The 17,398-nt window shown below is 44.7% G+C and overlaps 1 protein-coding gene across 5 annotated transcripts in view; it reads right to left on the reverse strand.

Annotated features, from left to right (window-relative positions):
* Positions 1–17,398, reverse strand: part of ARHGEF10L (Rho guanine nucleotide exchange factor 10 like) — a 640,241-nt gene that overhangs the window by 175,787 nt on the left and 447,056 nt on the right. For all 5 annotated transcript variants that reach the window (XM_078643336.1, XM_078643335.1, XM_078643338.1 and 2 more), the window contains one exon: positions 13,423–13,596. In XM_078643336.1, the coding sequence (XP_078499462.1) occupies positions 13,423–13,596 (174 nt within the window). The remainder of the gene's footprint in view (positions 1–13,422; positions 13,597–17,398) is intronic.

The raw sequence follows: 17,398 nt of genomic DNA on the forward strand, positions 1-17,398 counted from the left end.
ATCTCCAGGTCTTATCGGCACAACTGTCCCTATGGTCTCGGACAGTGTTCCGGAGAACTCTATTACTGGGGATGCGGAATCTGATGTTGCTACGATGACCTCTGGTGGCACTGCGTTTAAACCCGCCTGTGAGTCCGCCTGTGAGTCCGCCTGTGAGTCCATTCGCCCTTGTATCCTCACAGGGAGGCTGAGTGGGTACTCATCACCTACTCCTGTTATGACGCATCCACCGGCTGCTAAAAGGAAGCAAAAATCCCAAAGGACTGTTGAATTGCCGATCACTCCACTGGGTTACCAGGGACTAATATTCTTAATTTCACTGGCATACCAGACTACTATATCTGGGCTCCTGCTCTACAGAAATTGACGGAAATTCTCTGGGAATTGCTTAAGTCCTTTACAGAGAAGCTGCATAAACTGGTGGCACCCATTGGGTAAGTTTTAAGCATAAATCAAAGGCAAATGAATTTCATAACCAAGGAGACACTACCCGTGGCCCCCGCAGTCACAAAGGCTGGTGCTAACCCCAGTGCCCTGCTAAGGCCTAATCCATCCATTACTCTTGATTCTACATCTCTTGGCCCAGTTGGTGGTGGTCTGCATCAAGGTATCCCCCCTATCATCCAGGAGGCCGCAACCGGCACCTCATGCTCCTGTGGATCCTACCCCTGTGAACTTAGCACCGCATCCCCGTTACCAGTGATCAACTTCCCACCTGCTTGCTGCCCTTATATTGTCCTAGCTGGAGTCCCCCCTACTTGATCCTAACCAGGAGTCCTCCAGTTAACTGCTTAGCAGTATCCCATTGGCTTGCAAATCACTCAAGATTTACCGACCAGGACTACAAGAACATTGTGATGGCCTGGTGTGTGTCATGGATTGGGCCTTTAGAGAAGACGAATCAAGGGGACTGTGTAATTGTAAATTTTAGGCTTATATCATGGATAATGGTATCAATTTTCTACCCTTGGGTTTCTTTTACAGACTCTTGCCTGTTGTTTCTACACCCCTTCAGCCCAATGGTAGTGGCACCTTCGCCGATTGTCAGTTTGCATGTAAAAATCGGTTTGCCACGCTCGTGGATCTTAATGATCAGGACTGACTACCTCTCTGGCCCACTGAGTGTCAGTGTTTGAGAACTGTTACTCAGCTTTGTGCTCAAGTTATGACAGGTGTACCTTTGAATTCTGTAAAACAAGATAGCTTTGTCGGATATTCAGTTCAACTCAGGGTCTTTTTCCCCAAAGGAGGGTCCTTCTGAGACCTCTTCATTACTGGTTGTGCTTATAACCCCCATGTGGAAAGCTCACCCAGATACTGGGAGGAGTTAAGGCTATTGTCCTGGAATATAACATTTCGTTATTATCATTTTATTTTTTCCTTTCTCTGCTGCACCTGGCAGTGGGCCGACGCTCCTCCGCCTTAGCGGAGGAGCCGCCACTGATGGGACTTTATGAATAGGAAATAAACGTAATCTTTTACACCCTCTCATCGTATCTAAAAGTCTTCGAAGTACTTTGTTACACTGGCGACGAGGATGGGATCGGATTTACCTTTTTTCGTTCAGTCAAAACGGAAGGCTCCCATGGATGGAATCTCAATAGAGTGGTTGTTCTCAGAAAGGATTTGGTTGTTAAGGATGCAGTGGTGGTACCCACTGCAAAGGTACCTATGAGGATGTCTACTAGCAACACTAAGCTGCCTTTATACCTCAAAGATTATCTTTTGGATTAAACTAAAGGAAAAAAAAGGAAAAGGAAAATGTAATCTACTTGAAATGCTTATGAGTTTAATGTTTTCTTAAAACGGTATGATCCTCCATGTATGAAATTGCGCATCCTTATAGTGCATAGTGTCATGTTTCTTAGTTTTTGTTGAATTTGTTTTATGCCGCAAATGTACATAGACTGTAAAACACATTTTTGTTGCTGTAAAAGGGGAAGGTGTGTGGTATCTGAAGTGCTGGTGTTTGCAATTGAGAGTAACCCTGGTAATGGAATGGAATGAGGTCATAGAGTGTGATGGGAAGAAAGGGGCAGTTGATGGGGAGGAGCTGTCGGTGATGGATGCGACCTAATGAACATGGAATAAACGTAATCTTTTACATAGTATCTACGAGTCTTGGAAGTACTTTGCTACAGTCATCTTTGTGACCCTGGATGTATGTGGCTTTATTAACCCCTTCCATGCTGGTGACGGAACCACGCTACCACGAGCCACGGGTGGCGTGTGCTCATGACGGCGTGGTTCCGTAATGTCGCGGCCGCTCCACCCACGCGGGACTGATTCCCCGCCTGTGCGGGCGAACTAGTGAATGGGCGTAGCCGTGACGGAACCACACCGTTATAAGGACAGCCCTCCTGTGTCTCGTGACAGCGTGGTTCTGTCACAAGCATGGTGGCGCCGCACGACCCCCCCTCACCTCCCCCCCAGCGCCGCGGCGGAATTACCGCCGTTGCCAAGGGGTTAAAGACCTTAAGTGGCATTCTCACCTGTTCCAGGCCTTAAAGCTGTATGTTTTAAGATCTACACCTATCGTTTTGATTAATTATTACAATGCAAAATGAGGGTCAAATGGGCAGTCTAACCTCACAAGTCTATGTTGTGCCATTGATTCATAGGCGGGGGTGGCCTAGGGCAGGAGAAGCTTGTCCTGGCTGGGGATTTCAATATCATTTGTGTTTTAGCCCCCTAGCCTCTGATCATGCTAAATCACGGTGCATGATTACAGACGGGCTTCACATGGTACACACACTAGAAGGTTCGGAGTTAGATAGTTTATTGTACACTTACAATTTGGTTTTCACACTAGAGAGCCTGGCAAATTCATCCACGCCACATATCCCACCAACTTATAAAGGGGGGTGATTTTGAGAGCCTTTGCACGAATTTCCAAGAAGGTTTTAGCGGTGTTAGTGGGCCCAGCATACAAACCTAGTTTAGATAATCCTAAATTGTTTCATCGTGACTGTTGCTTTTTGAAGGCGGCTCTTAAGCAGACCCCCAGAGATAGGGAGTATGTGGGCCAGTTGTTGTATAAACTATAAGAAGGCACTTACGAGACGCAAGCACACTTTATGGATGTCTGCCTGTGCAGATCCTATTCAAGCCAGTGAGCTGAGAGCTATTGCCCTTTTATGACAGGTAATAAATAGGCCATGTTTTGTGGAGCCTGTGGTGCCTACCTTATGTCATCATAAATGTAAATGTATTGCGACTTATATAGCGCACGTATCACCCGAAGGTATCAAGGCGCTTGCTTAGGGAACCCGTCCTGGTATTCCCCTGTGAGATACCCCGGCTGGGTATCCACAAGGTGAAAGCCAGGCATCCCACCGCGAGGGGCCGTAGTGGAGATTAAGCAAGCTATTGCCCAGAGTCGCAGAGTGTGACCCCATGAGTCGAGTAGGCACCGGAGCGAGAATTGTCAAGTCCGTGGAATTTTGAGCCCGAGACCGGCCGAGGCGGGGAATCGAACCCTGGTCCACGGCTGAGCTCAGCTTCCGGGTCTGCCGCCTCTAACCACTGAGCCACGCTTCTCCAGCATCATATCTCCGCACACCAATGGGTGGATCATATCAAGGGTGCATACCTTTTTGGATTTACCGAAGGGGTGGAGAATGAGGCAGGCCTGGTATCAGGGAGAGCGAATGTCATCTTTATCCTTGAGGAAGCTTGGCAGGGAATTCATGCTCTGTCCCACAACAAGGCTACAGGACCGACAGCATTCCTCCGGATCTTTTTTGCGATAAGATCAATGTCTGGGGCCCACTTTTGACTCTGGTTTTAAATGTTGCAGTGAGGGAGGGCGTCCCACTACCATGGTCCTCTCCCATCATAGTCCTGATATTCAAAAAAGGTGACAAGCGCAATTCACAGTGCTATCGTCCTATTTCACTCTATGACGCTGTAGCCAAGGTCCTTGTTAGGGTCCTTTAAGATAGACCATCACTGTGGGCAGACACAAATGAGATATTATAAGAGGTTCAATATGGTTTTAGGCTGGGTAAATCAACAATTGACCAGTGCTTAAAACTTGATTTAATTGAAAAAATATATATTGTGGCCCAGCCAGGATCCTTGCACCTGGCTTTCATGAACCTCATGTCCACTTTTGATAGGGTCAATCGCAGGAAGTTATGGGATCTGCTCTTCTTGATGGGCGCAGACCCTTTTCTTTCTTGGCCTGTAGGCTGTGGATTCCTTGCCCTTTGTCTTGAGGTCCCAGTCAAATATATCTTCTTTTAAAAAACTGTCAAATACATGGCTTTTTCGCCATTCACTCCTAGTAGATTGTATTCTCTTTCTAGCAGGAACGCGTAGTGCTAAGGCGCCTCAGCAAACGCACACTTTATAAACAAGCATTTGCAATGCAATAGGTCTCGCTTTACGTGAGTTTCATAAATGCAACACCTATTACATTACAAATGCTAGATTGCATAAACGCCCATGCAGCGCTTTAACTTTAATATCAGCCGCGCCCCTTTCTTTAGACGAGCCATGTCTAACGAAAGGGGCGTGGCCGCCATTAATGTGAAAGCGCGGCATGGGGCGCTTTTACCAAAAAAAAAAGTTTGTCCGAACAAATGCTTTTTTTTGTAAAAGCGCCCCATGTCGCGTTTTCACTTTAATGGTGGCCACGCCCCTTTCCTTCGATTCGGCTCGTTTAAAGAAAGGGGCACGGATGATATTAAAGTGTAAGTGCGGCATGGGGCAATTAAAAAAATAATTTAAAAAAAACATGCGGCCGCGTTTGGCGCAGCAAATAAAGCAAAGGCACGGCTGCCACTATTAGCGTGGCGTGCCGTGCTACGTAAAACAAATATATAATAAAGCTGTTGCGAGAGAGGATGTCACATGCCCTGCCTGCAACAGCCGGCATGCGAAAACCATTAAACATAATAGTGCTCATAGGCTGTTAATTAAATCCTACCAAACAACAACACGTTAGTGGGGGTGTCCTCATGGGAGGTTACAAGTGAAGACAAGGTGGTACTACGGAGGGATTAAGAAGCCCATTTACAAATCAGACGGCAGCATTTACGAAGGACAATAATACAAGCCAATGACAAATAAGGCGGAGTGTGGGTGGGGCTTCAAGTGCATACCACAATACAGAATGCCTCGCAGAGCAGCGCATGTGCTGCTCAGGCTTGACCTAAAAATGTTAACTTATTTACTATATTGTACTCCTCTTAGCGAATCTCCATGCTTGCACCACTGCCACGGTAAGACAGCCTGGAACATGCTCTTCTCTCAACACGCCCTATTAACTACAGGCATTGAAAGTTCACTTTGCCACTGGATTCAAGCTAGCCTGGCTGATGAGGGGTGTTACCCCGAAACTGGTCCCAGGATGCTTGTTTCCGGTCCAGGGAAACCCTGGCTTGGCAGTTCGGGCTGGACTGTTCCCGTTAGGCACATGGTCAAGACTGATTTGCATATGGCTGGGTCTGAAATGGGGTGGCAAAGTGAGCTAAAAAGAATGACAATATATCCAACCCAGATCTATGACTGGAGGAAAGCCCCTGAAAAGTTTCAGCGTTTCGTCCATCATCTCCTTGTGTTTGGGTAGCAAGCTACTCCACACATTTATTTATTTTGAAATTTTAATATGGCATGAACAGGACCCTTGCGGGTATCAGAGTGCACATCTAGGGAGCTAGCAAACTCTCCGGGACAGCAACTTGTTCACAGCTAATGTCGCAACATAAGAACATCAAGGGTATATTTGTAGACCACACATTTACCCTCTAGATCTGTTGACATTGTTACCCAATTTAATTGTACTCGTATTATCACCCTTGGAAGAATAAAAGGATGAGCAGAGCAGTTGGGATTCAAACAGTGCTTAATTTGTGCCGGTGCTAAGCGCCGGCACCCATTTCAGGGCCGGGTCTATAGCATTGAGAGCCATGGGTATGCTCCTGAGCCTGAGAAGTGTTGCAGGTGCCGACTTTTTCATGGTGAAGTTTGAATCATTATTTGAGGCTCTATCGGAGTCGCTCAGCTGCAGAGCAAGGAGTGAAGCGATGAGGGGGGCTGTAGTTGGAGGCACCTTCAAGGCTCTGCAGGAAAAGGCAGGCCTTGGCGCGAATGGAACAGGTAGGCCTCAGCGCGAGTCGATTTCCGGGTCACTCCTGGCAGCGTGAGAGGCTGAGAGCTGGTTGGTTGTCCCCATCCAAGCCCCCGGCCGCAAAGGAATCTTCCAGAATAGAGACGCCGGAGCAGTTAAGTTTGATGAGAGGACACAGAGAAAGCAGAGGAAGTGGCAGAGGAAAGGAACCGTCGTGAATCCCCTAAAACCTCCTGGCAAGAGAGCGCTGGATAAAAGGCCAGTGCAGTTGGTGAAATGAGTCCATGTTAAAATTATATACATTTTCAGTTTTCCCCGAGGTGACAAATTGAGACTTCTTTGCTACAAACGTGCAGATTACTGTGTGCTGGGGCGGATTTACGATAGGAAGATAAACTACCATGATTAGCACAGACACAAATGCCATATTTTGTGTACACATTAGGAAAAAGTGGTGCAAAGAAGAGGCAGTGATGGAGTGCTTTGAGCTATTGGAGCGTGTTTACTTGAGCAAAAGGAAAAGAAAAAGTCCTCTTCCCTGATCTTTACAAGTACAGAATTAGTCTCTTACAAGAGCCTGGTGTTCCCCCAAAAGATCTGTTTCTGAATATTTTAAAAGGAAAAAGGCACACACAGGCCAGTCCAAGCCCAGCTTTTCTAACTGCCATCTCCAGCTGGTCATTCCGGTGATTCTCCGAAGGGGCAGTTTGCCTTCAGGCCCCATGTGGTGCGTGCTCTGTCAGAGATGGTGCTTGGTGCTGGCGGAGGCAAATGTTGCATTCCGAGGACTCCAGGCTACCTTTCACTATCACTTATACTATGTGGACATAGGGGAAGTGCAGGATCCGCACTTCACAGAACAATGCCATGAGTGCACAGCCAGTCATTCACGCTGCAATGATGAGCATTATTAACATGCCATTGTGGCCACCACAGGAACGTGCATCCCACAAAGAGCAGCGTTACACTCTGGAGCAAGCTCCACACAGGCACAGCCCTCCCTGCCCCCCCTCCCAACCTCTCAGGTCCTGTGACTCCTCAGAGAGGAGCTGGCACGGAGTTGTTATGATTATGTTGTGGTGACAGGGAGGGATGTATGTGTCTCAGTTTTGTCAAAGGACCTAACAAAGTATTTATTTAGGATTTTACTTGCAGGGGCTGATTTTAGGACTACTTTTCTTGGTTTCGAATTAACCAGGAGCGTAGTTTCCACTGATGTAGCAGGTGCAGTGGCACCAAGGCTCATTCAGTTGGACTACTGCTATTGTTTACAATCCAAAGAGCAGCTAGGAGTGGGGTGTGGGTAGGGGCATTTTCTGCTTTGCACTAGGGCCCATGACACACTGGCTAGGCTAGTGGAACAAAATGTTCTAAAATCAAATCTTGGCTTCCCATTCCAAAAAGATATTACCCTGATCAAGCTACTCAACCTCCGTGTCCCACTTCTGTTTGCCATAGTCAGGATTCATACACTTTGCTCTTCCGCTATACCATTTTGCACCAACATTTGCACTTCAGCCTGATATGCAAAAATAGCTAATTACTGAATGATAAGTGAAAAATGAAGTTTGCAACGGTTAACATGTTCAAAGGTATTGATTACATGGTGGGCAATCTATAGAAATGTGAGTGGAAAACTCTTTTGCATCAGTACCAAACTGCATAATTTGGACCCAGTAGTTCTTCAAAACAGCTTACATTCTGATTTTAGCGCTATATAACCAACGTTCTTTTACAAAACAAGCAAGAACAGAAAAATGACCAATCATGGCAAGAGAAAGGAAGTTAAACTCACAGACGTTGATCGTTTAGAAACCTTACTAGCTATGTTTCTTTAAAAAATACACAGTGCATTGGCAAAAGAAAGTGAAAAGGACGGAGTCCAGTTTGTGTGTATTAGGCAAAAACTAAGTTGACATTCTAGCCACGTCAATAAATAAACACTCAGGCGTGACTTCACACCGGGCTTGACACACAAAATTATAATCACAAGCTTTTTGTAATCATTGAGACCGCAACTCAGCACTTTAATCAATATATTTAAAAAATGAATGTAGAAGTTAATATTTCATCAATGAAACCGTTATCGTCATATCTTGGCGTTAATATTTGCTAAGGGTTCGAGTGTTTCAAGAAAGAAACACACCAGGTTTTGGTTTACATCCTGGCAGCAGCATCAGCCTCCAACACCACTGAAGACTCCTCAGCGGGTAGGTTGCCGGTCACTTATCCATCAAGCAAACTTCCCACACAACTCGACCTTCGATTATACAGAGAACCAGGCGCACCGGAGCCTCGTTCCCATATATAATATTATGTTATGTTGATTTGTATAGTGCCCTAATCACTCAAGCGGGTATTGAGACGCTTGGACAGGTGTGTAGGTGTGAGGCCCCTAAGTGCTTATGTGAAGAGCCAGGGCTTCAGCTTCTTGCCGAACTCGAGAAGTGAGGAAGCAGCTCTGATGTGTTGAGGATTACGGGTGTGAACGGAGCTAATAAATGAAGTGGGTGGAGCCACTGGAGGAAGTGGGCGGAGCCGGAGGACATGGGCGGAGCAGGGGGAAGTGGGTGTGGATGTGAGCACCTGCATCTAATATTTTACAAATTAAGCACAGGATTCAAACCTCTGACTAACGCTTCAAACGGGGGTCCCTTGAGGCCTCACCACTCAGAGACACAAACTCCTAATCTAAAACAAGCTGAAACCCCTTGAAGTGCATTAGAGGTTAACATGAAATCCAACAAACCATGTAGAGTTCCTGCCTCTGGCGCACCAAACAACTGAAAAGCACCCGCTGTTCCTGTCCATTAGCCACAGCCATGGTCACCAACAGAGTTAGAGCAATACCAGATTCATGCAACAGGAATCGGGTCACCATACTTTAATAACATGAAAAATACCACGGCCAGGGCGGTTAATGTAGCCATCCAAGAGAGAAGCCAGCCTCAATGCCATCACAGAACACCTGCAGCGAGCGCCCAATCCAATCATAAATCACCGTCAAAACAGTGCCCATCAAACACAGGGCCTCTGGAAATGCCCTTCAGGAAGAGAAGGACAGACACTGATGATGCAGCAGTACAAACAGATCTACCTGCCCTCTCCTTTAGATACCTTGCTTCTCGACCTTCTCTGGCCACGCGGAAGTATGGTGATGCCAGTGTTTCAACGTCACGATAGGGGGCATTGTTTTCCAAGTTTCGGCATCGAGCGGTGGAAAGAGTGGGGGTAATATCAGGGTTGGTGTGTCAAACAAGCAGAGGTTGCGCAGTGTAATTGGAAACATCTGGCTACCTCTGGGCTCAATGTATTTTGCCGACGATCACACAATTTCATCAACTGGGAAACCAGGATTCCAATGGGCATCTCTTTGTTCTACATTCGGCAGATTGGCCACTAAACCACATATCATCTGCAGGGCCCAGTCAAACAACAAATACGTTTTAATATACTTGTGCAGAAAAGCGCATCATCTAATTGTTTTACAAAACATTTATAATCCATTTATTTTTGCAGACGATGGAGAAAGTCCCCAGTTGTTCCTTAATGTGCTTTGAGGAAGCAACGCCTTTGTATCTTCTGGAACACTGGACAATGCGGTCAGGTTTCTGTGTAAAATGGTTCTCAGGAAAGCTTCAAACAGTGTCGAATAACCGAGGTAAGTAATAAAATGAACGAAACCCCCCACCGGAGCAGTTGAGAAAGAAACAGCCTCACAATTGCGACTGTAAGGAAACGGGCCTGCATTTTCTTCCTTTCTCTCAGACTGCGCCGGAATGGTTTTCCTATTTGCAGACATGCTGTGAGCTTGTAACATACAAAGACCTGGGCATTGGTGAAACATCTTTTGATGTGAAATGTATCTGCTGCTGACAAGGCGGAGACGAGGCTTGCCAGGTATTGTATGGTACAATACTGCCATCTGTAGGCACAAGACGATCATGCAATTTCTGTAAAATGTATGTATTCATTTCAGTCAGTAAAACGTTGGAATAAACCAACGCGTAGGAAGCGATGTGCCATCACAAAGCATACAGCTCTCATTCCCTTCAGGAAACACAGACCCCCCCCCCCCCCCCCCCCCCAAAAAAAAAAACCACACACACTAGCTGAGAGAATGAGGATGTAAAAGTAAGGAATCCAATAAACAATGGCAACCCAGTCACACCTTGAGAGCTTGGGTAAATATTAACCAAATAGCAAGAGGCTGACAAAGGGATCATTCAAACCCTAACTTATGAAATATAAATAGATTTGATCAACAATATAAACATAAGGGTATCTCTTAGTACTGAGCATCAAAGTGATAAAAAAATAGAACTCAACACTCGGGTGCATGCAAGAAAGTATACATAGTTACCTTACAGTCAAACAAAAGACACAAACAGAAATGCGAGGTTACAAAAATGTCTAATCAGCCAAAATTGTCCCATCAAATCCATAGATAGGGCCAAAAGTACTGTTGGTTGACTCTTACAAGAAGAGAGTTCAACCAGGGCCAAATCCATTGCTAACAACATTATTTGTGTGTTGACAATACCCAAACTTGTTTCAAAGAAGCAAGTAGTCGACAGGTGTCAACATTTTGGCTTTCCTCTCAGATAAGACTCCCAACACAAGAAACAAGTTCACTGCCTGCATGACCGAAGACACAAACTGGAGAAAAGCAAACTGTCTCAAGTTCAACACCGACAAGACAGAAGTGTCGATTTTCAGCAAAAACACATCACCATGGGACTCCAATCATGGCAAGCCAAACACAGACCCACACACAGCACCATTGCCAGGAACCCCAGAATAGTCATAGACATCAAACTGAACATGACTGCACAAGTCAATGCTGTAACTGCATCCTGTTTCCACACCCTGAAGATGCTGAGGAAGATATTCAAATGGCTCCCAAGCAAAATTAGAAAAACTGTCACTCATGCCCGAGTCACCCGCAAGTCGGACCCACCCTCTAAACTAGAGGTCTTCAAACGTTTTGATGCCAAGACCCCCCGTCAACAATTGTGGGGCGTATGGACCCCCTCCTAACAAAAATTTCTAGAACCTGGTACGCCTCATCATCGACGACTATAAATGCCCCCAATCCCCATGGCAAATCGTTTTTATGGTATGGAAATAATATTAAATAGTGTTTAGCAAACCAAAGGTTTGTGGGTGACTGTGGTTCGGTGTCAGAGGCTTACAACAAAGTTCAAACAAAACATCTCCAAAAAGAATTACCTAAAAATGCATAATGGTACTTTATTTTTCGCAAACAAAACAATTCAGATGATAACGCAGTCCTTAACAAATGTGATGGGTGTGCCTGTTTTTCTCCAGAGAAACAGTAAATCTGTGGTTGTAGGTCATTAGTACCAGTTTAACAGCCAAATATAGCAATAAGCAATGAAATGAAACAAGAAAGGAATAGTGGCTGGGAATGTAGGCGAACACAACGTATTCCATATGAAAGGTAAAGGCATATAACAATCCGTAAGTGTCCATATATCATTTGGTGCTCTGGAGGCAGAGGAGGAAGCACCTGATCTTCCTGCACTGGAAGGAATTCCAAACTGAATTCCAAAAGTTCTCCAAGCAATCAGAAAAGTTTTAGCGTTGAGGTCGTATTATCAACTTTCAATATTCGAATATACACTTTTGCCCTTATGCTTGGACTTGCCACTTGCCAACACGGGTTTCGTCTTGTACTGTAAGCGTAACAGCAGGAAACATCCTTTACAACGCATCTTTTACCACGCAGTGCCTTTACGACGCAACTTTTACAACGCAAACCATTACAACGCATTGCGCTGGGGGGCGCTCTAGGATTGGGAATACATTTAATTTACTGTCCAACACCTTCCCTAGTGTCCACGGGGACTGGAGTTGGAATAGTAAATTAAACTATTGACTATCCAGCACCCCAAAGCGCTATGCGTTGTAAAGGAATGCGATGTAAAAAACGCGTTGTAAAGGCATGCGATGTAAAAGTATGCGTTGTAACGTCATACATCCGTAACAGCAGACTTCATCAAGGCTATTTATGTGCCTATTCAGCGTTGTGCTCGTTTCACGAAATTGCAAAATCTGTACAGTGTATTCAGTCCAATTATTCAAAAGTAAGTCTTGGGTGGTGACTGGGGCCAGTATGTGGTACAATAATGAAAACAACGATCCCGTAGAGTATCAGGTCTGTGGTGTCAGCACACCACAGACCCGATACTCTGCACAATTGTTGTTTCTGTAGAACACAAGTCTTCACCACACACTTTTTTGAGTGCTCGGAGAACTTTTGTAAAATAGCAATAAGCAATGAAAGTTGACCAGTCCAGCTTTGCAAAGGACCTTCTACTGAGACTTTTGAACCGTTTGAGTAATACATTTTTTTGTTAAAATCAGCATATTATGCGGCAGATGATGGCTTATGTGGCAAGTCTATAATTATGTTAAAATTGCAACGGCCAAACAATCGCATATTTGCACTGGCATAGCTGTACACTACCAAGCAGTACTGGATTCAGCTGTGTTATAAGTTTTCTTCCTTTAATGTTTCGTGCAACAGCACCTAGATTTTGTGCGGCCCATTTTGGCTCTGAATGAATGTTCCCATTTATTATTCATTCGTCCAGTCATCCTTATGCCTGTATGGCACTGACTGGCACTGACTGGCATTGAATGGGGCATACCTGAGCACAAGAGGATAGTGACCACTATTAAGGTGGTTCCTAGGTGCATGACTTTGACTGGCATTTGGCAGATTTCGGGGTGCGTAGTACTGACTGAGGTATGGCAAGACATACCTCAGCACAGAATGGTATTAACAGCCACATATGTTGTATATATATCTAGGCACTTGCGGTCAGATGATGGGTCAACACTGGGGCACATTATACCCGGTATACAGTGGTATCTTGTGATACATTTTATTAACTCGAAACATATTTGCAATATCTGTCACATTTATTTTATTGGAAATGAAGCAATAGTATTTTGGTACACTGGGAGTATGTACTGAAAGTGACAAGAGACTATTTGGGCACAAGTGAGTGTAGTGGCTAAAATGGAAAGATGATATATGGGAAGAATAATATTTTAATAAAATAGCAAACTATTAATATCCCTGCAACCCCACCTTGTGTTGAGGATGAGGTCTAGAATCACTACCCCACCCCACACACTGCAATATCTGCATGGGACCAAATCCATATTTATTGAAAGTTCGCCGTCCACCACTGAAGTAACAGTAAGAGTGGTATTAATAGACGCACCATCAATAGTAGCAAAAGTATCATCTTGTTTATTAATCACACAGATTTGCTAATTGTTTGAGAAGACCCCTAATCTCAGGCGCTCACCTTGTGGAGGCTGCTGCGGTCGCTCACGCTCTTCGTCAGCTGTTGGATCTCAGCCACTTGGTCAGACACCCTCTTCTGCTCATTCAGCTTCTCAGCCAGAGTCTCCAGCTCTGTCAGGGCCAGCTGCAGGGACAGGCGGTCCAAGTGTCCTTTCGGGGTGTTCTTTAGCATGTCCTAGGGACCATCAAAAGAAGAATGAGCATCAGGTAAAAGGGAAGAAGGGTGCGAGGAAGGGAACTGCAGGAGAGATGGTAAGAGGCAGGGCCGGGTGTGGAGCATGAGAGAGGGCAGGGCTGTGTACGAGAAGTGATGCAGAGGACTGTATGGGGCCAGAACCTGGATCCTTGGAAGGTATTGGGGAGAACGACATTTTAAAACCCAATTTCCATGCCTTATAATTTGTATATTATATAGTTGTATCTGTTAACCTGTATGTCAGTGCAAATTTTGTGGCAGTTTCAATGGAAAATGTGATCTCTGTAAATGTGCCTTCACGCCATGCTTTAGTAATATATGTGCAATATTGTGCTCCAAAATGCACCACGGCTACATTCTACACCCTTACCGCTCTCCAGCTGAATGGGCGTGGCTCATTTGCTGCACTTTTTCTTTGTGAGGTGCAGAGATTAGTCACAATCCCTATGACTTCTGTGATATTACACTGATGGCAGTACCCTCACTTTGAAAATTGTTTCAGCGCCACTGAAAGGCCTAGTTCAAGGGGACCGCGTGGATCAGATGTTTGCACAAGAATGCATATTTTATCCACTTCGTATGGTTGTGCCCAAGGATCACAAAATACCTAAGAGAGATATAGGATGAACAGGTCAGAATGACACAATACGGATTAATCCCCCACCCCCACCACCACATCCACTCCCTTGTGATACTACTGGGATATGTCAACGAGGTTCCACCATCGGTGAGAAGGTACACTGCTACGGTGCTCCTCCAGGCTAGGAATGGGAGCGCTGATCTCTCAGGGCACAGGCCCGGTCCCAAAGGCGGCAGCAGATTGGGTAAAGAGCTGATCTTTTGCAGGGTCACATCAGAGTTCTACGGGACACTCCTACTGGCAGAGCACAGAGCGAGATGTGCGTGGGACCCCTTGAGGCAGTATCTGCTGCCCCACTCCTAGGACCCCGGGTTCACATCCCTAGTCATGTGACATGGACACTGTAGGGCGGCGATGCTGCTCTCAGTCTTTGGCATGTTTTACATTTCTCTTCTACGTAGGTGTCAGTTACCATAACAAGTGCTTCGCAATAAGGCATGAGCATGTTGTTTTAAATGTTTATGAGTAATTTCACTAAGATGTAATTATATTTCGGGAGCATAAAGGTATGTATGCTTGTAAAAACAATAATAAAACGTATAAAAAGAAGTGGAACAGAAAACTGTGGGGTGCAGAAGACAGGGTTCATTTAGTAGCCACAATACACTGCTGAAGACGCGTGATGTTAAGCACTAGTGGATCGCGGGCAAGAAAGAGTGATGTTGTGCAAGAGAGTGGCGTACCGGTCAGAGTGTGAGGTGGTTCAAGAGAAGAGGTGATGTGGTGCTGGAAGGGTGAGATGAGAGTGGTGAGGCGGCTTTGGAGAGTGGGAGGTGTGGTGTGAGAATGGGTGGGATGCAAGAGGGAGAGGTAATCTAAAAGAGATGAGAAGCAAGACGGGGTGTGAAATGGTAGCACAGGTACGAGAGAACAAAAAGGGGTTACTCCACCTGAAAAAGATCACACCATGAGATATCCAGGGGATCCCAGTCACAGTAACAGGGCTATGAAGAGATCAAGGACCTTTGTTGCGTGAACCTTGTGATAGGATAGTATTGATAGATGTCACTTACTTATGTGAAGTCTGCTATTCTGGCTTTATTCAAAGGCATCACTAACAGAGACAAAATATTTTATTTGTGGCAGAATGTGGTGATCAATTAATAAAACTGTGCTGGATACTATGACATTTCTGTTTTATAAAAGTGGATTCCCTATATGTTTTTGAAACATGTTGACTTTTCAACCTAAGTTAGACTAGGAAAAAAAAGTAGGTTTGAGGCTTCCACTTTTGAGGGACTTGCTTTTAAGGAAGGTTTTTTTGTGAAGATTTGAAAGATGGTACGTAGACTTAGAAGCAAAAAACTGGTCTTTCCACTGTAAGATCGTAATTAGAATAAAGAGGAAAGATACTGAGGTAGAAGTTTACAAATACGAGTAATAAATAGGTTTAGCAGGAAAAAGGACAAACAACTTCCCAACCCAGCTTTTCTCCAGTCTGCCAAATGCCCAAGGAGATCTGTTCCATGACAACAGAGTATTTTTGTTCTAACCAATCTGACGCATAGTATGGATGCAGGGCGATTGACACAGTATTCACACTATTATATTTAACACCATTAAAGAAAGTGCATGACTGGTGTTGGACTGACCTTTTGGGCAGTCTGGCACTGCTAGTTTGCTGCTTAAAAGATCTAATGTGAGGGTCTTTTTTGGGGGTGCGTGAGCTGTGACGGAACCAAAAAAAGACAGCCTACTCACTTGACCTTTATTTATTTTATTTATTTATTTAGAGAGTTTTATATAGCGCGAACGTGACCCTTGGGTATCAGAGCGCTTCACATTCACATGAGGTAGGTTTGATATACATATACATCTTATCTGGCATGAGGTAGGTTTTATACAAAGCAATATATCAAACATTTCACATGGTATGAGGTAGGTTCGAAAATTACATATGTCTGTATAATTCCTGTAAATGTCTGATTTAAAAGTGTCAATGGAAGTTCTTGGACTAGTCTACTGTACTGTACTTAGTGTATTGCGACTCCAGTACCAATAGTTCAGAGTTGTCCTATTCCGTGCATTCTACATCCGTAAATCTGGATTAGTATTGTATCGACACAGGTTATCCTCAGCATAGCATGTGACTTTTTCTTCACTTCCATTTGTTGATATGTTTGGGAAACATCTATGTTCGGGAAACATCTATGTTCTGGTGGTGGTGATGTCCTGTCCTGCCTATTTGAGGAACTTACTCTTTAGGAAGATCTTAGCTTCCCTCTTGAATGTTGCAGTGTTTGGAATTTTCCTAATATTTGAGGGAATGAGTTCCAAATTCTGGGGGCGACTCCAGAGAAAGCTCTGTTATACGTTTTCTTCTTCTGGAACATGGGTGGTCTCAGCAGCAGCTCAGATTGACAGACTGCCCAAGAGGCCAGCCAACACTGATCACTACACGTCTCCTCCATTTAACTTGAGTCACCACCAATAAGCACAAATGCAACATTCTCACCCAGTGCACCCATAACGTGCACTCTCTGATTGTTCACAGTCGCCTCACCCCTCTCCCCCAGTTGAGATAAATCTTGATCCTTGCACATCTCACATGAGCCCTAAGATTGTTCACGTTTACTTCCCCAGGCTGAGATACTTTTCAATGCACAGATACCTCGCAAGTGCCATATTTGTTTATGTGGCAGAAGCCCCATTTGAGAGTCTACCTCAATTTATGTACTTCTAGTGAGTACACATTTGTTCTCAGGGCTGTCCCCTGGTCGAGGTTTTCCTCAACACATACACTTTTGGCTCTGTGCTCTATACACAAAAATCTACACCCCATGACGTGCATCACCATAATAAAACAAGAGAGTCAATACGCCCTGCATTAGATGTTAACATAACATATGTCATATTTAAAATAGTAAAACAAAGAAATGCACATTTAGCTCTGTAACTGTACATTTCACAGCCGCACGAAATATGGGCATATGTCAATTTTGCACAATTGACAACTCCAATGTGAAAATGACACTAGATATTTAGTAATATAAGGTGAGTTTAAATGGCAAACACTGAACATGAAGGCAGTCAGATTCTGCTTTTCCATCCTCCAGACAGTAGGATGTCAACATAGTAAAAAAAAGAACAAGAAGTCAAGAGAATTAAAAAAAAGAAGCATAAGAAATTCAGTTAATTTCC

Source organism: Lissotriton helveticus, chromosome 5_1 (genome assembly GCF_964261635.1).
Source record: "Lissotriton helveticus chromosome 5_1, aLisHel1.1, whole genome shotgun sequence".
In the NCBI taxonomy this organism is placed as follows: Eukaryota; Metazoa; Chordata; class Amphibia; order Caudata; family Salamandridae; genus Lissotriton; species Lissotriton helveticus.